This window comes from Aedes albopictus, chromosome 1, assembly GCF_035046485.1.
Source record: "Aedes albopictus strain Foshan chromosome 1, AalbF5, whole genome shotgun sequence".
Lineage (NCBI taxonomy): Eukaryota > Metazoa > Arthropoda > Insecta > Diptera > Culicidae > Aedes > Aedes albopictus.
This window is the reverse complement of record NC_085136.1, coordinates 26,573,639-26,600,268: the sequence shown is the minus strand read 5'-3', so window position 1 is coordinate 26,600,268 and position 26,630 is coordinate 26,573,639. Positions and strand designations below refer to the sequence as shown.

At 43.2% G+C, this 26,630-nt stretch overlaps 2 protein-coding genes across 3 annotated transcripts in view; one reads left to right on the top strand and one right to left on the bottom strand.

Moving 5' to 3' along the window:
• The window catches only part of LOC109415184 (alpha-protein kinase 1), a 199,512-nt gene that overhangs the window by 73,958 nt on the left and 98,924 nt on the right, over nucleotides 1-26,630 (bottom strand). The window lies entirely within an intron of this gene.
• LOC109428408 (caspase-1) lies at nucleotides 14,089-15,502 on the top strand. The gene is made up of 3 exons (XM_019704139.3): nucleotides 14,089-14,594; nucleotides 14,664-14,996; nucleotides 15,058-15,502. The coding sequence occupies exons 1-3, from the start codon at nucleotides 14,207-14,209 to the stop codon at nucleotides 15,288-15,290; spliced, it is 954 nt and encodes a 317-aa protein (XP_019559684.2). The 5' UTR covers nucleotides 14,089-14,206; the 3' UTR covers nucleotides 15,291-15,502.

Genomic DNA, 26,630 nt, shown 5'->3' with positions numbered 1-26,630 from the left:
ACACAGCAATTCCTCCCGGGATTTCATCTGTGATTATTTCAGGGATTCCTACCAAGCTTTCAGTTGAGATTCCCTCAGAACTCTACCAGATATGACTCTCAGAATTCCTTCTGTATATCCACCCGGGATTCATTCGGGGATTTCACATTATCTTTTCGATGTAACTTTGATAGTGCACAGAATAACACCATAAAATTCACATATTGTTCACGAATAAACAATCATGGAGTAGTACAAACATAAGTGGTGAAGCCGTGTGGAGTATATCTGGTTGAAATTTTATATCAAAACATGGAATGATGATGAACCTGGGCGTGTTAGTAGAATACCCGAAGACGCCCATATAGTTGAGGTCGGAATACGTATCTGTCAAAGGAGACAAATTAAATGGAACAGTACTTAACACGATTTTCTTTTTTAAATATAAAAAAACTTCTGAAAAGTTTACGTATGGTGAGTACGTAAAGAGAGTTTGTGGGGTGCTGAAGGAAAAACTCAATTACTTTATTAGAAATAATTATCTGTGTAAAATCTAACTTCTAAAGTATTTTTGCGTTTGCTTATGCCACACATAGTGAGCTCTCTTTATTTGATTTGTTAAAAAAAATGAGAAATGTTGAACACTGCAGTCGAAACTTCATGAAATTACAAGAACCATGCATTGCATACATTTAGGCGTTTATCGGGTTTTATTTCTGCCCCAATTTATAAGTCCTTTTTTTATTCTTTTCGAGTGGTTATCATCTCTCTCACTTGTTTAGAGCTGTATTGTATCTATACGGATCAGAATATAACGATAGCGTAGAAGTTGTGCTGAAATAGAACTCGAGAAAATTATCAGATATTGAGGACCTACAATGAAGAATTTTTTTGGAACTACACCATAGACTTCCATTTTTTTTATCAAATCATGCTTATTTTATTGAAACTTGACCTTTGATAACAAATTTATTTGAAGATTTAAATTGTGAGACACCTTGGGCGTTAACGGGTTAACACAGCAGGCCCCATTTGATTTGACGTTTCGTTTCAGCTCCGTACTAGGATCCGGAATAAAGCGACGCTTTATTATTTCTTGAGTGATTCCTTGCTTGAATTTTCCACGCATCGAGATATGCCAAGAAAGTTCTTGCGATCTGCGTACTACCCATAATCAAGTATTCGGGTACAAGATGCGAGAATCAAAAACATGACGTCATCGCACACTGGTGGATTTAATTAGTTATCCTGTTCAGCGTGGTAGGTTGAACTTGCTTGAAGTTGCTGCATCCTGCTGTTACCCATTTGTTGACAAATGGGTAAGAGCAGTAGGCAGCAAATTCGAGCAACTTTGAGCAACTTGAACCTTCTTCATTGAATACCTAGGACTGTTGAGGTTTATACACGTGGACCTGAAGTCTGATATTCTACATGATTGTACACTTAGCTTTATTGCGTGCTGTTTTAATTGGTCTCAGAAATATGTAGGTAAGCGCATCGGTTTCCAAGAGCATTTCTTATCTGAATCTCTCCACCATAAAAATAAACATCTGAGAAATCATTTCCACTTATAGCTGTATCTGGGTTATCATCAATAGATCAATGGACTAGTCTTATCGTTCGATTGACCACCGGGTACCGGGTAAAATGTATTACGTCATCGATAACGGCTGTTCTCGATACATATAGCCAAACAACTCGTCATTCGATGGAGCGATACAAAATGCGCGGGAACTTGCCCTGACAACCTTTGTTTTCTGCTTCGACGCGACGCAAACGTCGTGGTTTTGTTTCTTTGTTTTTGCAGTCCACGAATGATCTGTGACTCATGAATCGAATCACCGCCAAGTGTGACGCGATTATACTTTGATACTAGGGAATTTCAGCAATAAATTTGCTTATGGGTGAACTTACACTGTTTTTGACATCTATGTACTCTTCGTCGTGGGATGTTGTTTTAAAAGCTCTTGAACTCAAAATTGGCCTTCAAACTGTCGAGGTATGAGATTACCATAATTTGGGCTACGTGGTTTTAGAACAGCTTCTTGACGGCTGTTCGGGCCCGTAAAGCTTGCTCGGAGTCGGAGTTGCTGCATTCTTCCCATACCTATTTGATTTTTGACAAACGATTATGAGCGGCAACTTCGAGCCAGTTCAGCCTACTTTGTTGAACGTGTTTAGAGCTACTATTAACTTCTTTTCCCAAGCAGCCTAGATTGTCATGTGAGGTCGTGAAGTCTCTCTCTCTCTCTCTCTTCTTGGCGTAACGTCCTCACTGGGACAAAGCCTGCTTCTCAGCTTAGTGTTCTATGAGCACTTCCACAGTTTTTAACTGAGAGCTTCCTCTGCCAACGACCATTTTGCATGTGTATATCGTGTGGCAGGCACGAAGATACTCTATGCCCAAGGAAGTCAAGGAAATTTCCTTTACGAAAAGATCCTGGACCGACCGGGAATCGAACCCGTCACCCTCAGCATGGTCATGCTGAATACCCGTGCGTTTACCGCCTCGGCTATATGGGCCCATGAGGTCGTGAAGTATTCAACGAGAAATCCTTGGTGAGGGATCTGGAAGCAATTCTGAAGGTGCAATGCAACAGAGCAAGGTGCAGAAAGATCCGACAGGGACGCATGTTGCCTTAGATCAGCTACCTGTGTTGGACGCCACGCCAATAAGTCCGTTAAGTTATGGAAGCTCAAAGTGAATTGGTCTGTACGTTCGCTAGAAGTCACGAGCCACCGGTGGCTTACTTCAGGTGTCTTGAACCTGATGGACACAAGTTGTAAGACTGTAAAGACCCTGACAGGAGCAAGCTTTGTAGGTGAAGGCCATAGGGCGCTTACAGAGCGAAGACCGGTGGTAATAGCGAGTGCGACTTCATTTCCTGGGCCGTGGAATGGGAAAGTCAGTCTACAAAATAGCGGAGTCAAATCCTGCTAAAGACACTGGCCATGCTCGATGTCGGTCTGGCTAAAGTACCTTGAGCCGGAATGGAGCGGAGTCGATCATCGACGTTACTTTTTGTAGTTCAGGCCTAACAAGTAGTTCTCACTGGAGGGTATCAATACTCACAGCGATCACCTCGCGGTTCGAGGAAGGGGTACCCAAGTAACCACGGTGCTCAAGCCTTATTGCATGCAGATATACGGTGTATTTAGAGCAATCATTACTTTACATGCAAACTTAAGGTTGATTTAAAGTGGAAATGGGCAATTATAGAATCAATTTAAGGTGACACATCAAGAAATCCCATTGCAATTTTGCATACAAACTTTAGAGGCACAAATCTGACGAACGAAGTATCGAATCATGCCGCACTTGATTATCCTGGCTTTGCTCACTTGTAAAAGGAGGCAGCTTTTTCAAAGCGAGCGCATTTGTTTACGAATTTTTAAGATTTGTGCTCTTGAAAACGTGAATAGGGGTCCAAGTCGGCCATTGTGGCAGCCATATTGGTATTCTTTGAAGTTTCTCCTTAAGATTATACTGGTATAATCTTAGTCGGTCGCATAATTGCCATTTCCACTTTAAATTAACCTTAAATGTTCATGTGACACTTGCTCCCAGATAGACCACGTGCTGGTCGACGGGCGACATTTTTCGGACGTCATAGATGTGAGGTCCTACAGAGGCCCGAACATCGACTCGGATCATTATCTTGTAGCCGCTAAAATTCGGGCGCGATTATCCTGCGTCACGAGTTCAAGAAACACCAGGACTATGCGTTTCAACATCCAGCACTTGTCAGCCGAAGGGGTTGCTGCACAGTACCATCAGAAGCTAGACAAGAGGATAGGAGAGACCAACGGATCTGGAGATGACAATAACTTATAAGGAATTATCCACGAAGCAGTGACAACAACAGCGCAAGAGGTGATTGGTACCGCTCAGCGACGCCAACGTAATGGTTGGTTTGACGAGGACTGCCAACGAGTGACGAACGAAAAGAATGCCGCCAGAAGTCGAATGCTAGTGGCCGGTACCCGGCAGAACAGAGAGCGGTACAGGGCTGCAAGAGCAGAAGAGAAACGAATCCACCGCAGGAAAAAACGGCAACACGAAGAGAGTGTTATTGCTGAAGCGCAGGAAAGTATGGACAGGAACGATATGCGGAGGTTTTATGCAACTGTCAATGGCGCGCGGCACAAGACTGCGCCAGTGCCCGCCATGTGCAATGACCGGGAATGAAATTTGCTGACAAACAAAACAATGGTGGCAGCCAGGTGGAAGGAGCACTTCGAAGATTTGTTGAATGGTAGCAACGAAGGAGCACCCAGGAACAGGATTAACATAATGGATGACAGTCAAGCAGTGGAACCACCAACACTGGATGAGGTTAAAAAGGCCCTTAAGGAGCTTAAAAGCAGCAAGGCTGCTGGAAAGGACGAGATACCGGTCGAACTTCTTAAACACGGAAGTGAGAAGCTACATCAATCAATCCACCAGATTATTATAAAGCTTTGGGAGGATGAAGAATTGCTCACCAGTTGGTTGGATGGCCTCATATGTCCAATCTACAAGAAAGGGCACATACTGGAGTGTGCCAATTACAGAGGGATTACCCTTTTAAATTCGGCGTATAAGATACTGTCGCGTGTCCTGTTCAACAGACTGCGACCTCTTGAGGAGTCTTTCGTCGGCGAATACCAGGCTGGTTTTCGTGAGGGCAGATCAACGACGGATCAAATGTTTACTCTCCGGATGATCCTAGATAAATTTCGGGAATATAACTTGCAGACTCACCATCTGTTCATTGATTTTAAAGCAGCGTACGATTCAGTGAAGAGAAATGAGCTTTGGCAGATAATGTCAGAACATGGTTTTCCGGCGAAACTAATTAGGCTGAAACGCGCAACGCTGGATGGATCAAACTCAAGTATTCGGATCGCGGACGAAGTGTCTACGTCGTTTGTAACCTTGGATGGATTGAAGCAGGGGGATGCTCTTTCAAATTTATTGTTCAACATTGCACTCGAAGGAGCGATTAGGAGGTCATGGCTCTATCATCACACGGTCGCACATGATCCTCGGTTTTGCGGACGATATTGATCTCATCGGCATCGATCGTAGGGCAGTGGAGGAAGCTTATGCTCCTCTGAAGAGAGAGACAGCGAGGATAGGCTTGACGATTAACTCTACCAAGACGAAGTACATGATAGCGGGTAGAGTCAGAAGCAGGCCTAGTGGTGTTAGCAGAGACTTGTTGGTGTTAGTGCTGAGGTAGTGATTGATGGGGAAGTGTTTGAAGTTGTTGAAGAATTTGTTTATCTTGGAACACTTGTGACATGTGACAATGACGTTTCCCGTGAAGGGAAAAGGCGTATTGCAACTGCGAATAGGGCCTTTTACAGATTGTGTAGCCAGCTTAGGACCCGTAACTTGCAAACGCAAACAAAATTCGCTCTGTATAAGACGCTGATTCTTCCGGTTGCCCTCTACGATCACGAAGCGTGGACGTTAAAGGAAGTAGGCCGAAAAGCTTTTGGAGTTTTTGAGCGCATAGTGCTGCGGACAATTCTCGGTGGGAAACAAGAAAATGGAGTGTGGCGCAGACGCTTGAATCACGAGTTGTAACAAGTGTACGAAGATGCGAATATTGTGAAACGTCTAAAATTCGGCAGACTTCAGTGGGCTGGACACGTAGTGCGAATGTCGGAAGAAAGAATAGCGAAAACAATATTCAGCAGAGAATCCGGTAGAGGTAGGCGACTTCGTGGGCGGCCGCGAACTCGCTGGTTGCACGCGGTTGAAGAAAACATACGATCCCTGCACGTTCGGGGAAACTGGAGGAACACCGCCCAAGACCGACGAAGATGGTGCTCTACTATACGCTCGGCGTTGGAGTAAAGTTGCTTTGTAGCCAACAAGGTATCAAGGTAGGTTCATGTAAAGTAATGAGTTGCTGTTAATACACCGTATATCTGCAAGCAATAAGGCTTCAGCACCTTGGTGACTTGGGTAACTAGGCCATGACCAAGCGCTCGTCGGTGGAAGAAATCAGCGAAACTTAATCTACCGTCTTACCCCGCTGGTTTATACACGTTTTAATACGACACTTTTTAATTCGTACCCCGCTTATTCGACACATGTCGAATTAAAAAGTGTTGTCACAGCGATGTACACTGTAAATGCAAAACAGTTTGATATTGCGCTTATACTCACACCCGCAGCAGCTCATCTTGCAGCTGCTAATTTCGGAAGTTCTGAGTTGGTGCTATTCAACATCAAAACCGCATGGAGACCAACCGGAATGAACTGAGGATGGCAACAATCGTAGAAAGAAAGAGCTTTTCATTCGCGCCACCGCAATATATGTTGAAATTATGTTTCATAACAAATCCGGAAATCAAAACGAAAACAAAAATAGAGTTGCCATATTTGAATAAGCTTGGTGGTGTAGGGTGGCCAGTATGTCGAATTAAAAGTTCACCCCGATTATTCGACAACAGTCGGTGTCGTATTAGCGGGGTAATACGGTATCAGTATACGCTTTGACAAGTGTGCAAACTTTTCACACACATCAACCAACAGCAAAACATACGCTTGACATTTCAGATGTTTTGTCAACCGCTGTCGGCCTGCTGGGTTGTGCGTGCAGAATTCGCAAAAAAAAATTGCACACTTGGCAAAGCGTGAACTGATAGCTTTACTCGGTCGAAGTGGTGACTAGTTGGTGACGGTGCTCATGCATACATGCAACCCTGATGCCTGTACTGATGAGGAGTGCAATGAACGACGGGTAGCGTTCGCGACAGTTAAAGCCGTGTTTAAGATCAAGTAGTCGTTGCAAAAGCTCCCGGTAAGCTTTGATATGCTATGCAGAAAAGTCTGGACAAGGGAGCTATCGCAGAAGTTTGGAAGCGGCACAACCTAGCCCTATTGCCAATGCCGAGGAAACCGGTTGGAATCGGATACTAAACGATCTGTTATCTGTTGGATTAAGATGACCACAAAACTGATTGGTGGTTGGCAACAACTGACAGTCGAAGCAAGCGGTGGTTAGTGTAGGAGAATGCACTATCACCACAGAACAGATGTGTATCTTCGAACAAATTTGAAGTTTCGAGGTGGAAGTCGTAAAGTTTTAACTTGGAGAACAAGATTAGAATGGATTTCCTTGGAGAAATAAAAAAACATCAAAGCGTGCCTCGCTCCCGCCCTATGCTCGCTGTACAAAAAAGCTTGCTTTCCACCACCAGGTTCGCCAGTGTCCAGCAATCAAACGAGCGGCTCTTTTCGCGATGAAGATTCACCCCCGTGCTATCACTTCAAATCGCATTGCTTGAAATCGGCCATGCAGGCCATGGAGCTCTGTGTGCGAACTCGACCCTTCCATTGAATGAGTGGCCGCGCGAAGACCATTGTAATAGCATTGGTGTCGTGGCGTCGGTCTACTGAACTAGATCCGAGTCAGTAGATGAAAACGGATCCTCGACAAGATACGGGGCAGATGGTGGCTTCATGTCGGAAAGTCCTTTTGTGTGCTAAGCTTAGCCTTCTGGAGGTCAAATCACGGTACACGTGGTATTCGTTTTTGATAGTTGCAGAGCAAATGGAAGCAGGTGTGTGATATCGACCCTGCCAGCCTTCCGAAAACAAAGGCAGTGGTACGGCCACCCGGGAAGCTGACAATGCATAACTTGGTGTCTTGATATCTCCTGGGCGTCTCCTTGGTACGTTGGTGTCCTCCTAAAAGAGCATGTCATGATGTTTGTTGCTGCTGCAAGGCTACGCAGTTAACGTTGAGGGTGCGCTGTGCCCTAGCCCCTCTCAGAAGCAACGCCTCCTAGGTGGTTTTGGCTGTAGCTACGCAGAAATGGTTTAGTGCGTCAGGGATGTAGTCCTGTCTCCTTCGTTGGCTGTTGGAGGCAGTCCCCACACTACTTGCACTTGGGTGTCTATAGAGCTGATTATTCCCCTTGGCTTAGAGATGAACAAATATGGGTCCTCAATAAATAATGGTATAACCAATCGATGAACTACCAGCACACATAAAGGAATTTCTGGAGAAATTGCTGAAGGAATTTTTAAAGGAATTCCCGGAGGAATTCCTGGAAAAATGCCTGGAGGAATCCTTAAAGGAATTCCTGGAGGATTCTCTGAAGGAATTCCCAAAGGAATTCTCGAAGGAATTACTGTAGGAATCCTCGAAGGAATTCCTGTAGGAATCATCGTAGGAATTCCTGGAGGAATGCCCGAAGGAATTCCTGGAGGAATCCTCGAAGGAATTCCTGGAGGAATCCCCGAAGGAATTCCTGGAGGAATTCCCGAAGGAATTCCTAGAGGAATCTCCGAAGGAATCTCCGAAGGAATTCCTAAAGGAATCCCCGAAGGAATTCCTAGAGGAATCTCCGAAGTAATTCCTAGAGAAATCTCCGAAGGAATTCCTGGAAGAATCCCCGAAAGAATTCCTAGAGGAATCTCCGAAGGAATTCCTGGAAGAATCCCCGGAGGAATTCCTAGAGGAATCCCCGAAGGAATTCCTGGGGGAATCCCTGAATGAATTCCTGGAGGAATCCCTGAAGAAATTCCTGGAGGAATCTCCGAAGGAATTTCTGGAGAAATCCCCGAAGGGATTCCTGGAGGAATACCCGAAGAAATTCCTGGAGGAATCCCCGAAGGAATTCCTGGAGGAATCCCCGAAGGAATTCCTGGACGAATCCCCGAAGGAATTCCTGGAGGAATCCCCGAAGGAATTCCTGGAGGAATTCCCGAAGGAATTCCTAGAGGAATCTCCGAAGGAATTCCTAAAGGATTCCCCGAAAGAATTCCTAGAGGAATCTCCGAAGTAATTCCTAGAGAAATCTCCGAAGGAATTCCTGGAAGAATCTCCGAAAGAATTCCTAGAGGAATCCCCGAAGGAATTCCTGGAGGAATCCCCGAAGGAATTCCTGGAGGAATCCCCGATGGAATTCCTGGAGGAATCCCCGAAGGAATTCCTGGAGGAATCCCCGAAGGAATTCCTGGAGGAATCCTCGAAGGAATTCCTGGAGGAATCCCCGAAGGAATTCCTGGAGGAATCCCCGAAGGAATTCCTGGAGGAATTCCCGAAGGAATTCCTGGCGGAATCTTCGAAGGAATTCCTGGCGGAATCCCCGAAGGAATTCCTGGCGGAATTCCCGAAGGAATTCCTGGCGGAATTCCCGAAGGAATTCCTGGCGGAATTCCCGAAGGAATTCCTGGCGGAATTCCCAAAGGAATTCCTGGCGGAATTCTCGAAGGAATTCCTGGCGGAATTCCCGAAGGAATTCCTGGCGGAATCCCCGAAGGAATTCCTGGCGGAATCCCCGAAGGAATTCCTGGCGGAATCCCCGAAGGAATTCCTGGCGGAATCCCCGAAGGAATTCCTGGCGGAATCCCCGAAGGAATTCCTGGCGGAATCCCCGAAGGAATTCCTGGCGGAATCCCCGAAGGAATTCCTGGCGGAATCCCCGAAGGAATTCCTGGAGGAATACCCGAAGAAATTCCTGGAGGAGTCCTCGAAGGAATTCCTGGAGGAATCCCCGAAGGAATTCCTGGAGGAATCCCCGAAGGAATTGCTGGAGAAATCCTCGAAGGAATTCCCGGAGGAATCTCTGGAAAAATCCCCGAAGGAATCTCTTAAGGTATTCCTGGATGAATATATGAAGAATTTACTGGAAGAATCGACTAAGGAATCCCAGAAGGCATTCCCGAAGAAATCATAGAAGGAATTCCTAGGGGATTCCCCCAGAAGGAAGTCCTGGATGGATATTACAAGGAACTTCTGGAAAAATGTCGAAAAGAATTTTGGGAGGAATCTCAGAAGGGGCTGTTCATAAACCACGTAGACCAAAATTTGGCCATCTCAGACCCCCCCCCTCGCCCCTCGTAGACTTTTGTTCATACAAAAATTTTGAAATTTGTATGGAGCGTAGACTTTGGCCAGACCCCCCCCTCCCCCCAAAAAGTCTACGTGGTTTATGAACGGCCCCGAATGAAGTCATGGAGGTATATTTGAAAGATTTCCAGCAGAAATCCACTTATTCTTATACTTCTGGGATTCCCCATGAATTTTCCATGGGATTTTTCCAGGAGTTCCTTTCTCAGTTCCTCCAGTACTTTCTTCCAGGGTGTTTAAAGGAACTCTTAATGAGATTCTTCGTGAGGTTTATTTAGAATTCCTTTAGAAGTTACCTCTGGGATTCTTCCGGCCTACCAGAATTGCTCCAGGTATTCCTACTGAGATTCCTCCATGAATTCTTCCTGGAATTCCTCAAGTAATGCCACCCTCCCTCGTGAAGGAACTTTCGGGAAAGTAATAGAATTTCTGTCGAAAACCCAGAAAGAGATCCTCAAGGAATCTCAGAAGAAGGTAGACGACCCAGCTTCTAGAGGAATTATCGGAATTGAAAGACGTCTTGATAGGTTGAGTAACGATAGTGGAATGATAAATTTATTAAACAACTAAATATCATGGCATACTACAAATGGTCCAGTCAATCGCGGATTGCTTCGACTCCAACACTCCTCCCTAATCCTCGATTCCTATTTGTAGCTTCATCGCCTTCAAGTTCTGATGCGCCAAAGGTTTGGTGAAACCGTCAGCAGCTTGTTTCTTGGTGTTGATGTAAGGTACACCGGCAAGATGAAACACGAAGTTTTGAAATAGATTTCAATACAATTTGGAAATTTATCCTTCGCTAAAAGATTGTTTAAATCAAAAACTATGTGTTATGGCGATCAAACTGTTTATCATCATTAGAAAGCATCGTGTTAACCCGCTGTTTCATCTTGCCCCACCCGTTTCAACTTGCCCCGGTGTACCTTACTTCAGCTCGATCGCACCGTTTTCCAGAGAGTCGTGTACAAAATGGTATCGTATGTCGACGTGCTTCGTCCGGGGGTTGTACGATCCATTCTTCGCAACGCAGATCGCAGATTGATTGTCGCACAGGATATCGACCTTCCGCTTGCCGAAAATCTGCTCCAGCATGTTCTGCCACCACAACGCCTCTTGAATGGTTCGGGACATCGCCATGTACTCGGCCTCGCATGACGATAACGCAACCGTCGGCTGACGTTTCACGCTCCAGGAAATTGCGCCACCTTGAATTATGAAGACGTAGCCCGTCGTCGATTTCCGGGTGTCGACGTTTCCTCCCCAATCTGCGTCTGTGTAGCCTGCAATGTCCGGGTCCCCTTCCTTTTTGTAGCACAAGCGGTTGCCAGCAGTTCCTCGCAGGTATCGGAAGATTCGTTTCACCGCCTCCCAGTGCTGCCGTCCTGGATTGCTGCTGTACTGGCTTACAGCGTTTACGGCGTAGCTTATGTCCGGTCTTGAAATTTGGGACAGGTACGTCAAACTTCCGATGGCTTCTTTGTACGGTACCGGTTCATCCAGACGGCGATCTGGCACCCTCACTGGTGCTTCTTCGATCCATTCCGGAAATTCAATCTCGATGAACTCGACTGGATCCTTCTGTGCTCCGAACTCGCTGCGTTCTTCATTCACGATAATTACGTCACGACTGATGACAATGCTGTCCCTCTCCGGATCGTATACCCGGAAGCTTTTGGTATCTTCAGCATAGCCCATAAAGACACACTTGATGGATTTCGCGTCTAGCTTCCTCCGCTTCTGTTTCGGTTGATGGACCATCGCTGTTGCACCGAATGTCTTCAAATGGCCCAGATGTGGCTTCTTGCCCGTCCACGCTTCTTCTGGTGTCATTTCTCCCGCCAGCGCTCGTGTTGGGCTACGGTTGATGAGGTAAACCGCCGTGTTCACCGCCTCCGCCCAGAACCGTTTGGGCAGATTCGCATCGTTCAGCATGCTCCTCACTCTGTCCAGTATGGTACGGTTCATCCGCTCGGCTATTCCGTTTTGCTCGGGAGTGTAGGGGCAAGTCTTCTGGTGTCGCACCCCGTCACGAGCCATGCTTGCCTTGAATCTTGAATTCACGTACTCGCGACCGTTGTCGCTGCGTAGGACTTTCAGCTTGTTGCCCGTCTGGCGCTCCGCCATAGCCTTGAACTCTTCATATGCTTCGAGGGCTTGGTCCTTCGTCTCGAGCGTGTAGATCATCACCTTTCCCGTCGCATCGTCGATGAAACTCATGAAGTATCGGCTGCCGCCGATCGAGGGTACTTCAAACGGCCCGCACAGATCCGTGTGCTCAATCTCTAGCTTCTCTTTCGCCCGACTCTCGCTAGAAGGAAACGAATCTCGTGAATGCTTACCTTGGATACAGGCAACACATTCCAGGTTATCGGAATTCTTAAATTGGATTCCGTCCGCCATCCTTTGGAGCTTCTGCAAACCTTGCTTGTTAAGGTGCCCCAGTCGCCTGTGCCACATGGTCATGTCTGCAGCCGTGTACGCTCGGTTGACCTCGCGCCGGTTGAGCCGGTACAATCCTCGTTCCGCAATCCCCGATGCGAAAACTTCTCCGTCCTGGGTTAGAACTTGGCATCCTTGCTTCGTGAAAAGCACTTCGAATCCCTTGGCACAAATTTTACTCACGGATAACAGGTTTGCCGCCAAGTCTGGAACTTCCAGTACCTCTTGCAAGGCCACGTCACCTTCAACGCAGTCCAAGTTGACCGTACCTCTTGCTTGCGACCGCATGATTCCGTTGTTCGCCATCCCGATTTGAAACGCCAGCTCTTGCTGCACGTCGCCGATGGCAAAAACTGCACACATTGCGCGTCCCTTGTTGCGCTTCGACGATCCTGGCTTGTCCGGGCAATTCGCAGCATAATGGCCAGGTTTATTGCAGGTGAAACAGCAATCGTCCTTACCCTTGCTCGTACCGCCGCCCCTACGGCGCCTTTGGTGTTGCTCGTCGCTGTAGAACGCACCTTCTTCGTGGCTGCTCCTTGGTCCTTGCTTCGGCTTCACGTCCTGGAGGATCTTGGACTTGACAGCATCGGCCGACAAAGCTTGACCCGATGCTTCCAAACCCATCACCATGGGAGCATAGTATTTCGGCAGTCCCATCAGCAGCAACGATGCCATCCACTCGTCGCTAACGGCAAAATTCATCTCCGCCAGTTTGTGGCTCGTCGTTACCATGGCATCCACGTACGCTTCGGTTGTTTGAAAATTTTCCAACCGAATCGAAGTAAGCTGTTGTAGCAAACTGATCCGCCGGTAGACTCCGTCATCTTGAAAAGCTTTCTTGAGCTGGTCCCAAGCTTCCCTTGCGTCCTTTGCGGTCATCACCAAGCTGTAGTTGGTCTTCTCCAAGCTAAGACAGATGGTGGCCAACGCCCGCTGCTTCGTGTCTTCATCAACGAATTCACCTTGTCGCGGCTCCACCGCGCTCCACGTGCCTTCCCGGATGAGGGTCATCTTCATCGAGAACGCCCACGTCACGTAGTTCTCTCTTCCCTTGAGCTTCTCCAACGTCAAGGCAACACTGCTTCCGGCTCCGGCGGTCCGCACGACCCGGCGATCCAAAGCCGCTACGCTTGATCCCGATCCCGTTCCGCTTCCAGCTTCTCCGCCTCCGTTGTTGGCCATCGTGGTAAGAGCTTCAGAACTACTTCTTCAGAAAATCTTCGGTTGAAATAAAACTGCTTGAAAATCTTCTGGCTATGTCCCGTTTCGCTGGGCTCATAACCTATCGGAATTGAAAGACGTCTTGATAGGTTGAGTAACGATTGTGGAATGACAAATTTATTAAACAACTAAATATCATGGCATACTACAAATGGTCCAGTCAATCGCAGATTGCTTCGACTCCAACAGGAATGTTAGAAGGAATTCATTTAGGAATCTCAGATAATGCAGAAAAGTGTAAAGAACTAACATTAATGTAAAATTTCTCAAAATATAAAAAAATATTAAAAAATAAATCCAAACGTCAAAGCAAAAACAAAAATACAGTTCCTAAATTATCAAGCGCATGGCAGTTGAGATGACAACTTGTCGTATTAGCGGGGTAAAACGGTACTTGATGTGATAGTACATTTTCTGTTGTTGTTCTAGAATTTGCCTATATAGCATCACAAGGTACTCCTTGGCATAAGAAAGATATAAACCCCCCACCTGCGTTCTTTGTTATCACCTTATCAGGTCGAAAACCCAAGTCGATAACGATTCCAATTGATAACTGCTGGCGGATCTTCTCCCGCACACAGAAGTTCAATGTTATACAGTTGATATCAGTCGAGAGGTACCCTTAGCCGTCACTGGTCGTCGCAATCTGAAGTTCAATCAATCCGTTGTTGGTTGCCAGTCAGACTCAGCAAACTACCGTGATGGACGTGACCGGCAGCGTGGGGGCCGGTCCAAAACCCGATCGCGTGGATGCCAAAGGAAATCTCCAGCAGTCTGACAGTGAAAGTGAAGACGCTAAACCCATCGAAGAGACGCTCGAAGAAGTCCCAAAGCGGAAAGGATCCGGTTATCTGTACACACCGAACGGTCCGACCGCCAAGGCCTACTCGATGAACGGATCCAAACGTGGGAGGGTGCTGATCTTCAACCACGTCAAATTTGAAGACCCCAGTTACGACGAACGGGTTGGAACGAATCGAGACGTTGATCGACTGTACAAGGTGTTGCCACGATTGGGATTTTCGCAGGAAGATATAGAAGTGTACGAAGACTACAGCTACAGCGAAATCAATCGCATTGCCGTTAAGCGTGAGTAATCGTATGAAAGAGAATTTCGCAATTGTTGTGGTACATTGCGCATGTTATTTATATTTGTAGTGGAATATGACAAAGATCTGAAGCAAGCGGATTGTTTGATGGTGTTCATACTGACGCACGGCGAGGAGGGAGACAAGTTGATGGCCCAAGACGATTCGTACAATTTGTACAAATTCTTGGAGAACTTCACCCCGACGTCGCTGAACTCGATGGCCGGAAAGCCGAAGTTGTTCTTCATCCAAGCATGCCGCGGCAGCAAGCTAGATCGAGGAGTTCAGCTAAGGGCTCAGTTGATCCAAGCCGACTGCATCAAGGATTTTACCGATTCGCAATCGGAAACCTATACCTACCCGGAGTTCGCCGATCTACTGATAGTTATGAGCTCCCATCACGGTAAGATTTGGCAAGCTCATAGATGAATATTCGATTAAGTAAATACGAGTTAACATTTCAGGCCACTACTCATTCCGCAACGAAACCGGAAGCTGGCTGATTCAGGAACTGTGCAACGTGATCGAAAGCTGTGAACCATTGGAAACGATTTCCATCTACGATATTCTAACGGAAACGAACGATGCCGTTTCGAAGCGTATCAGCAATGCCGACGGGGAAAAGGACAAGAAGAAGCAAATACCCAGTTTCTACTCGACGCTGACCAAGAAGTTGTATTTCGGTCCGCTGGAGTAGGTGTTCACAGTGTTAGCACATTTATGGATTTTTGTGAGTTCGAAGCATACTTATTCGTAGCGTTTCAAAAGATGTAAGCAGCACGAAGCTCTTTTATGAAGATATTCCACGCATTAGGGATCCCATGGATGATATCAATAATGTTTGTTTATGTACTATAGGAGTAGATAGTTTGTAAAATTACCAATAAATGTGAAATTGACAATATGATAGACATTAATTTTCCTTATTTGTTTACTCCTTTTAACTCGTAGTGATGGTAGCGGTCCCTCAGTGGTTTTCATTCATTTTTTTTTTTGCAAATGGATATATTATTATCGAACCAAAAGAGATAACGACCATCTCAGCGCACGAAATGACGCGTCTCCAAATGCTGTACAAGTGTTTCTTGGGCGACTTTGATAAAAAATCGAAACTGAAAAAGTTAACGCCAGAAAACCGGTTTTTCTTGAACTAAGCTTATTCAGAAAAATATCTCTAGATTGGTCAATTTTCAAGCTACATAAAAAGTGTCTTCAGCAAACTTGCTCAAAATTAATAGATCTACAACTTTCCCGAAGAATGTAACCAGTTATTCTTGCAAATAAAAAAGTTTGGTTCCCAATTTCTTTGAAAATATGGACCACCCTAATTTTCATGCACATTTTAAAGACGGCCTTATTATAAGGAACAACTTTGTAGAAGACCATATTTGCCTAAAAACTGATTTGAAGGCGTTGAATGCATCTTTCCTCGTATATCTGGTTCGTGGACCACTGTGCATTGGATACTTCTGACAAACAAAAGTGTTTCTAACATTCTCAAGTCGTACAGATAATTGAATAACACGGCTTGAAGGATGTAGTTAAACAGATGAGTGTTCACTTTTACGCTTTCTGTATATTTACCAAATAATCTACCATCTTGACTTTAAGCACAAACAAACAGACGTAACACACTTTTGTAACACTGACATTTTCCACCGTGCCACACCGTATTTGAGTTTGACGTTTGCTAACTATTGCCACCTCGTTGATGGTCGGCCATACTCAGTCCTTTCAGTATTGAGCGAACAGATTTCTTACTGAAAACTTAAACTTATACATAAACTTTATTGACCGCCCGCAGTTGCAACTCCAGTATCGCCAGATCAGTTACACTCACACAAGGAACCAATGAGATAGCTACTTCGGATTAACAGGCATCTTCAGTGTGTGAGCGTTGGTGCTCTTGTATTTTAGGCAACAATGGCGTATGCTGCGTCAGGTTGCAGGTAAATGTGGGGAAGGGGAGGGAAGTGATGATTGCAATCGCTTGTTGCCAACAGGCCGTTGAATCCTCTGCACCTGCACAAGCTCATGCGGATGTCGGTGTGTTGGTGGAAAATGTTCACAAGGTTCATGCATTGGTCCATGAATGCCAGGCGTAAAGTGATAGATTATGTGAAGATTACTGTGAAGCGGCACAGTTCGCTGGTTGCATAGCTTGTAGGCGTTATATAATATACAGTCGAGACTCTTATTAGATCACTGGTCGGGGGGTGCAATAGGAATCCGCTTAATAGGAGACTAAGAGCTTAGGGGCTGTCCATTAATTACGTAAGGGATTTTTTGCGATTTTCCGACACCCCCTCCCCCCCTTGTAAGATTTTTTGTATGAGAACCCAAAAATTTTTGTATGGCGCGTAAGATTTCTCAAACCCCCCCCCCCTCCCCCTATAAACCCTTACGTAATTAATGGACAGCCCCTTATGGGATTTCGGCTTTTTGGGGGTGTGGCCTATTATCTCGGGTGTGTTAAGAGTTAGCGCAATACGTTCTTCGGCAAAGTTTTAGGGCTTAATAAGATCTACCATTTAGAACTTTGGTTCGTATGATTAGTTGGCAACTTGGCCGCTAGAGGGACCATCAACAGTTTGATGCTAAATTGCACTACAGGAACTATATCAGGTTGTCAAGCAAACGTTACGATATGCGACAGCTCAAGACACAAATTATCAGTGTTTACTTTTATGTAAGTTTATGTCATACTGATCAACTTTGCCAAAGACACCAACTTTCTAAGTTATCGGGATTCTGAGATATGAGGTTTTGAAAATTTACTTGCTCACTAGCGCCGCCCAGTAGAGGAATTTCGAACTTCGCAACTCATCGTCAGTAAGTTATTGGCGTACTCAACAACTTTTTCGAAGAAACTATCCTTTCAAATTATCAGGGTCTTGAGCTGTCGAATATCGTAACGTTTGCTTGACAACCTGATATGGTTCCTGTAGTGCAATTTAACATCAAACTGTTGATGGTCCCTCTAGCGGTAAAGTTGTCAACTAATCATATGAGCCAAAGTTCTAAATGGTAGATCTTACAAGCCCTAAAACTTTGCTGAAGAACGTATTGCGCTAACTCTTAACACACCCGAGATAATAGGCCACACCTCCAAAAAGCCGAAATCCCATAAGCTCTTAGTCTCCTATAACGCTCACCCCTGTCTAGTCGGAGTTCGTTTAATAGGAGTCCGTTTAATAGGAATTCGTTTAGTAAGAGACTCGACTGTAGATTGACACTGTGCTGTGATGAAAGTTGGAAGGAAGGGAAACAGCTTTTTCCAAATCCGTTTCTGGTTCTAGCGATCGCTACGAACATACGAATATACATGAGATGTATATGTAGGAGAAAGAGAGAGAAAATAGATAGAAAGATACAAAGTAGGAGGAAAGGGACAAGTTAGGGATTGAACCCAGGACCTTCTGCATACCCGACTAGAAAATTGTAACAAAAATAAAACATAATCCTAACAAACTATGATATTCATAACTCATTGTGATATAATCATGTTCATCATCCTTGGTGTTTTCATAATACCATAACTCAATTATATCACATTATGTTACAAATGTTGTTTTATAACTCATTGTATTATAATTTAGTTTAAAGTCTTCGACATTTGCAATGTTATGTTACAAAATTGTATCAAATTTTGATAGAAACTAGCAATCCTGAGGCTAAAATACATAACTCATTTTGTTATAATTTTGATATGATTATAACAAAATAGGTTATAATCTTGACTAGACTAGTGTACTTTTTGTTACGATTTTAGTTATTTTAACATCATCCTGCATCTAGTTTATAACATAATTAGTTACAGAAAAATATTATAACATCATAACTCAATATGATATAAACTTGATATAATTTTCTAGTCGGGTATGTATCAGAAGCGGTAGCCATTAGACCACCAAGTTCGTCTTGGGCGAACAGATCTCCGAGACTATGTTTTGAATCGAAAAATGTTCGATATGTTACCACAGAGAACAGACGTTTAAGCTCGAACAAAAATACGTCAAAATCGTGTGTAAAAGATTTAAGTGTACCTCAACGCCACCAACGGAGACTGACCCACATATAAAGTCAATTTGACCCCACGATGGCAGTGTTCATCGTTAAAATACACTAGCCCACAAAGCGACACGAGCGCCAAACGGCCAAAAACGGCGAACACTGGAAACAAAAATGACAACACAACAATGTAAGTGATGGGACGCTAGCGCCACACAACGGGAGCATAACGACATACTCTGATATGACCGTTACAAAGTTTTACACAAGGCAAAAAGCAAAGATAGACGTCTGTTCTCTGTGATTTAAATGTACCTCAACGCCACCAACGGAGACTGCCCCACTTATAATCTCGATTTGACAACACGATGGCAGTGTTCATCGTTAAAATACACTAGCCCACAAAGCTACATAAGCGCCAAACGACCAAAAATGGCGAGCACTGGAAACAAAATTGACAACACAACAACGGGAGCATAACCACATACTCTGATATGACCGTTACAAAGTTTTACACAAGGCAGAAAGCGAAGATAGACGTCTGTTCTCTGTGATGTTACGTCTGTTTATCTGTGCTTTAAGCTTCACCATTACCGCATGGGGAAGCTCGACAGATCAAAGAAACTCCGAAATAAATGCATAAGTTACTACTTGAGAACTACAAGGACTTCCTAGAAGAGCTTCTCCTAGAAGAATTACAGAAGAATGTCTCAGAGGAATTCAAACAGAAACTCCAGAAGGAACTCCTTCATGAATCTCAGAAGGACCTCCAGAAATAATTACTTAAGGAACTCCTGGACAAATCTTAGGAATAGTTTTTAGGTGTCTATTACCCGACGTCTCCACTAGACAGAAATGTCTTGCCATTTTGCTGGACAGATGTGTCATGACAGAAATGTTTTCTCGCTGTTTGCATGGAAAGCAGCGGTGTTGATCATTTCTGTTACGTTTTCTCTTTCTGGCAGCAAAATGGCACGACATTTAGTGGAGACGTGGGATTAATGAGACTTTCAGCCCAAAATTATAGAAAGAGTTCTTGGAAGCGCAGTAGGCGTTGCCGCGTGCAGACCGTGCAGACGTGTTTTGATCTGCTCGTCACATTTGCTCTGCGTTCTTAAACTTGTTTTATGCAATTCAGTATCATAATTTACATTTTATACAACTCATTCCGGTATCATAATGGCCAATTTTTCCGAACTGGCTCATTATGCAACTGAAATGAGTTGCATAATGAAAAATAGTTGTATAACGTTCATAATGCAACTCATTTGAGTTGCATTATGAACATTATGCAACTCAAATGGGTTGCATTATGAAAAAAAATCATTGCATAAAATTTTGTATGGAACTCGTTGCAAAACTCGAATTTTTCAGCACTCTTCGTATTTATCCAACTCGGCAAGCCTCGTTGGATAAATGTACGACTCGTGCTGAAAAAATCAACTTTTTGCAACTCGTTACGTAAATAACTATTTTGCGATTCTGCTGGCACGGGTTCTTCTTCTTCTTCTTTATGGCCCTACGGCCCCACTGGGACTTGGCCTGCCTCGCTTCAACTTAGTGTTCTTTGAGCACTTCCACAGTTATTAATTGAAGGGCTTTCTTTGCCTGCCATTGCATGAAATTGTATGTTGTGAGGCAAGCACAATGATACATCATGCCCAGGGAGTCGAGAAAATTTTCCCGACTGGAACGGGAATCGAACCCGTCGTCTCCGGATTGGCGATCCATAGCCTTAACCACTAGGCTAACTGGAGACCTGGAGACCCAATGGCACGGGTAAAACGGGTGAAAATCAAAATAGCCACCACTTACGGTGTTTACCTGTGTGGATGTTTCCATCAGGGATGCCATGTTCTCACTTAGCTTTATATGAAGGAATATACCGTGAGGTCATCCAGCAATAATGCATGGCTCTCTCCAGAATTTCTGTGGAAATTTTTAGGAGTTTTACCGAAAATTCCCAAACAAGTTCCCCGGATTTATTTTCTCGAGTTCCCAACAATCCGAGAATTTCTTTAGGAATTCCTTTGCGAATTCCTCGGAAATTCTCCCAGGGAGTCCTCGCGAATATCTTCAGAAAATCCCTGGGAATTCATCGTGGAGTTTCTCGGAAATTCCCCCAAGTGGTCCTCGAGAGTTCCCCCAGGAGTTCCTTGCGAATTCCTGCAGAAAATCCTCAGCAAATCCTCCTACAGCTCCTCGGCAGTTCCTCCAAAAGATCCTCAGGAATTCCTCCAGGAGATCATCAGGAATTCTGCCAGAAGTTCCTCGAGAACTCCTCCAGGAGTTCTACCGGAATTCTTCCATAAGCTTTCCGAGAATTTCTTCAGGAGTTGAGTTTCCCGAGAATTCTCCCAGGTATTCTTCTACAAGTTCTTTGGAAAATTCTACAAGAGTTCCTCGGAAATGCCTCCAGGACTTCCTCGGGAATTCCTCCAGGAGTTCTTCGGGAATTACTCAAGAAGCTTTTAGGAAATTCCTCCGCGAGATCTTCGGGGATTCCTCTAGGAGCTCTTAAGGAATTCCACCTGGAGATCCTCGAGAACTTCTCCAGGAGTTTCTCGAGAATTCATCCCGAAAATTCTCGGCAATTCTTACAGAAGTTTCTTGGAAATTTCTGTCGGAGTTCCTCGGGATTTTTTCAGAAGTTTATCGGGAATTCCTCCAGAATCTCATTGGGAGTCCCTTCATGAATTACTTGAAAAGTTTGTAGGGAAATCCTCCTGTAGATCCTCGGGAATTCCGCCTGAATTCATCAGAAATTCCTCCAGGTGATCTTCGGGAATTCTTACAAAATTCCTTCTGAAGATCCTTGGAAATTCCTCCAAAAGTTCCTCGGGATTTCCTCTATTCAAGAATTCCAAGAATTCCTTTAGAAGTTTCCTGAGAATTCTTTAAGAGCTCCTCGGAATTTTTTTTCTAGAAGTTCCCCGGAAATTCCTCTAGGAATTCCTTGGCAATTCTTACAGGAGTTCCTCGGAAATTCCTACAAGAGTTTCTCGGGAATTACTTTTGGACTTAATCGGGAATGCCTCTAGGAGGTCGAGTCGAATCGAAATCGAATCGAATCGAGAAATCTTCCAGGAGTTCTTGGAATTCTTGTGCAGGAGAACCTCGGGAGTTCATCCAGAAGATTCTCGTAAATTCCTCCAGGTGTTGATCGGGAATTACTCTAGGAGTTCCTCGGAAATTTCTCCCGGAGCTCCTCGGTAATTCTTCCTGGAGTTCCACGAGAATTCCTCCGTAGATTCTCGAGAACTCCTTCTCGAGAATTCCTCTTGGTCTCCAGAAAACCTACTCCACAAATTTTTCTGGGAATTCCCGACGATTTCCTGGAGGTATTCATAGGTTAATTTCTGATAAACTCCTGAAACATTTCCCGAGAATCTCTTGAAGAATATCCGAGAAACTGGAGGAGAAATTTCCGAGGAGCTCTGGAAGAATTCCCGAGTAACTCCTAGAGGAATCCCCAAAAAACTCCTGGAAAAAAAATCCGATGAACTCCAGGAGAAATGGCCGAGAAACTCCTAGATGAACTCCGAAGAATACATGGAGCAATTTTCTAAGGAATTTCTTAGCAATTCAAAGGGGAATTCTCAAGAAATTCCTGAAAAAGTTGATGGAAAACCCTGAAAAAAAATCCCGAGGAATATCTGGAGAAAATTCCGAGGAATTCATGTAGAACTTCCCGACGAACTCCTGGAAGAATTTTCGAGGAACTCCTGTTGGAATTCCCGAGGAACTCTTAAGGAAAATCTAAAGGAATTCTCGAAGAACTTCTGAAGTAATTTTCGAGGAACTCCTGAAGAAATTCCCTTGGAATGAATTCCTGAGAAACTTCTAGTGGAATTCCTGAAGAAATTCTGGTAGAATTCTTGAGGAACTTCTGGGAGAATTTCGAGGAACTCTTGGAGGAAAGAAATTCCCGAAGAACTTCAAGAGAAGTTCCCAAGGATCTCCAGAAGAATTCCCGAAGAACTCGTGGAGAAATTTCCGATGAACTCTGGAAGAATTCCCGAGTAACTCCTGGAGGAATCTCAAAAAACTCCAGGAGAAATTCCCAAGGAATACATCAAGGAATTTTCTGGGAACTCCTGGAAGAATTCCCGAGGAACAGTTGGAGAAATTTCTGTGGAATTTCTGTGGGATTTCTCGAGAAGCTCTTGAAAGAATTCCCGAGGAACTCCTAAAATATTTCTCGAGGAGCTTCTGAAGAGATTCCCCGAGGAACTCCCGGAGAAAGTCCCTTGGAACTCCAGAATTCCAGTATTTCCGAAAAAAAACCTTGGTAGTATTCTAGAAGCAACCTCTGTTTTTGGAGATTTTTGAAAAATTAGAGAATACCCAGTTGAATTCCCAGAGGAATTTTGTTGATGAAAATTTTATTTTCTATAAACAATTGCTGATGAAAAATTAATTCAATAGTTCAGCATATTTCCTAAAATTTCCATGAAGTGGTGGTCATATAATTTGATTTTATCTAAAAACTGCTTTAAAATTTCCACCAATATGAAGACCGAAAAATTAGGAATCTGTATGTTTAAAATTTTATCTACAAAAATTGAAACGCATTTCAACTGAAAATGTTCCAAGATTTGAATTAATGGTTTAGATTAAGGTGAAACATCAAGAAAGCCCATTGCAATTTTGCATACCAACTTTAGAGGCACAAATCTGACGAACAAAGCATCGAACCAAGTCGCACTTGATTATCCTGGCTTTGCTCACTTGCAAAAAGAGGCAGCTTTTCAAAATCGACCGCATTTGTTTACGAATTTTTAAGATTGGTGCTTTTGAAAACGTGAGTAGGGGTGCAAGTCGGCCATTGTGGCAGCCATATTCGTACTCTCTGAAGTTTCTCCTTAACAAAAATCTTCAAAAGTCTTCACAAAATTTGAAATGTTTTCCATATGTCTTCACAAAAATAAATGTCTTCACAGAACTTCAAATGTCTTCAATTTGAAGACTTGTCTTCACACCTGGCATCCCTGGTTTCCATAGTGATACAACGCCTCCTCGGATGGCAGATTGTTCTGATCATTACTTAATATTGTTTTCATTTGATTGTATGTTATGTGCTATATGAAAAACTAAATAAGTGGTTTTTGATTTGGCCGGTGCCTCGAGATGTGAAGTTTCTATTGGAAAGTAAATAGTTTTCAACAGAAGAGATTGCAATAGCTTTAGAATATCCGACGATTCCGCTAATGATATGAGCGGGACTACTCCATCCGTTCAGTTTTCCGCGTGTGAAAGTGTAATTCTTCAGCGTAATTTCATTCTCGCGTTATGGTGTGATACACGCAGAGAAATAAATTATAAACACAATTAAATTCTAGTTCATATCAACCGATTTTTCAATTTACTATAGCGACAAACTGATTTCTAGTTCAAGCTGAACTGTTCCATTGTGTAATAATACAAATATTTCCATTTGTCAAAATTTTTGACAGTTTGTTAAAAAAAAAACAGAGATTTGGTAGTTTCAACATAAAATAATGGGTTGTTTTTAACGACTGCACTTTTGCCACTAACAAAGCCGGGATGTGATTGTGTTGGTGACGGCAGCAACTGTGGCAGCTCGGAAATCTGTTTTTAGACCATCGGCAAGCGGATGGAAAGGAGAACTACTAAAAAAAGACAAAAAAGGCGAAACCGACCAACTTTCTGTGGATGCTGTCTTGAGTACCTGCGCGTTATCCATCACGGCCAAAACTGCACTTGCAAGTTGGCGTGATGGATTTGTTACACCTTCTTCGTTGTGGCGATGTTGGGGTAAGCGTTTTCAAGATGTGTGAGTGCTTCCGGGCCATGATTATGGTCCCCATTTTGTAGAAACAAATGAAGTTTTTGACATTATATGAAATGATGGTAATTGATTGTTTTTATCGTTAAAAAACAATGAAAAATAACTTTGGAATAAGTAAATTCTCAGTTTGAAAATCAACCTTGAGTTTTATTGTTTTAAACAAGCGACATTTTTCTGCGTGTACCAGCATACTATAGTCAGTAATCGCAGCGCTGGGTCAATTGTTTCCTCTAAGGACTGTTCAATTTATAAAACGGACAACTTTACAAGGCTATAAAAAGAAGACGCGTAGTTCAAATTTAACCACCCTTGTTTCGTTGTTCAGTACATCATCTGTCATTATAGTGATCATTTTTGAATGGAATAAAAATAGTTTTATTTTATAGAAAATCGGCCAGGTGTTAAATAAGGTGAATTTTTCGATTGCTGAAAATTGAAAATATATATAAAATTACTGTTCACATATGGTATATCGTTTTTAATACCAGAAAAGTATGTGCCGTGCTGCAGCAGCATGAGTAATAAACATTCTGGCAAAATTTAAACTCAATGGGAAAATTAAGTGTTGAGATATTATAGTCTCAAGTAAGGTTCGATTTTTTCAATAAAATTCAATTGTAAAGCAAAAAGGGCATGAAAATATTAAATAATCAATTTTTTTATGAATCCAGTCGAAAGTGAGAATAATGTGGTTTTAAATGCAGAAAACTGCTTCTCAATAGCATTGCTGGTTTGGTTATTGTGCGCTAATGCAGATACAGTAATCAAAACGGTTTCGTTCTTTGAAGGTTCTTACAAATAACAATGCAGCCTAATGCAAATTTTGCGTAACAATAATGTTGGAAATGGAAACTTTGCATCCGATTATTATTAAATAAGGTGTACAATAACATGGGACCAACTTTGCTGAAAAAAAATATAATAATTTTTCGCTAGAGTCGAAAATCTGCATCAATGGAGCAACAAGTATGAATTTTTTTAATATGGACATCTTTATGTACTAAATTTTTGATGAAAAATGCAATTATAAGTAAATTTTTCTTCTGTATCATTCAGAGAGCAATATTCTACTACTCTGGACAAATTTTTAGCCGAATCCGTGATGTTATTGCAGCACAGGACTTAAATGAACATTTTTTCATAATTTCTATGAAAATAAGGTAACTCACTATATCAAGCCGGAGACTGCTTGGTGTATTATTACTGATCAACTATTAAGCTTTACCTTTAGTAGAAGAGTATAAGATTCCAATACATTGAAAACCTCATGAAAATGTGCATATTAAGTATGTGGAAAGTTATGTCGAATTTTGAGAAATGGGTTTTTATTGATGTTTTACGAAAACCGCTTCAGTTACACAATAAAGAACATTTTGCTTAATGTTATATTTTTCCTACATTTGAGGATAGCTATAGAAAGTTATGCAAAAAAGCTGATAATGATTTTATTGAAAAATAAAAAAAGATATCGCACAAGCAAGTTGTCCGTTTTATAAATTGAACAGTCCTTATGTCGATTGAGGCGTACAAAAATCCATCCCATTATTCAGTACCCTGCGTATTGGATGTATTTTGATGCAGGAGAAATGAAAGTAATGGCAGACTACGAGAAACTTGGTGAGATCTTTCCTATCAAAATGCTTTATTTTATTCTATTATTATATTATTATCGATTGTAACCTTATTTCCGTTTCTCCTCGTTCAATGAGTAGAATGACGTTCGAACCATGTTTAGTTTGAATGATGTGCAGATTAGCGGAGGTCAAATTAGAAGTGGTCAAACCATCGGGGGTAGACGGTACTATTATAGGGCACTGCATTGTTTTGATATTGTATGGGATTTTTGTTGAGAGTAGCTTCCAGTGGACATAAAAAACACGGACCGAGAGAGGAACAACGGGGTTTACGGATCGAGTAAAACAGCAACCGTGCGATTCCACTGTACACAAACGACTAATTTATTCTGAACGTAAACATAAATATACAATAGTTCGATGTCACATCAATGATCATGGTATAACAATTTATATATGTTGTCTTGATACGAGGAGAGCTCGATTGTAACATTTACACTTTCAACGCTCCCTCTCAAGTCGACGACCGACGTATCACAGTCTACAGAATCGATAACTTGTGTTTCCAAGTTCAGTTTATCACTTCAAACATTTCAGATCACCGTCTCTAAAACTACTTCTTGCGGTTCAACAGTAATAC

Excerpts from the sequence above, each read along its gene's own strand:
- LOC109428408 (XM_019704139.3), top strand. The coding sequence starts at position 14,207 with ATGGACGTGACCGGCAGCGTGGGGGCCGGTCCAAAACCCGATCGCGTG. Across the intron at positions 14,595-14,663 it reads CAATCGCATTGCCGTTAAGC|TGGAATATGACAAAGATCTG; the intron begins GTGAGTAATCGT and ends TTATATTTGTAG. Across the intron at positions 14,997-15,057 it reads AGTTATGAGCTCCCATCACG|GCCACTACTCATTCCGCAAC; the intron begins GTAAGATTTGGC and ends TTAACATTTCAG.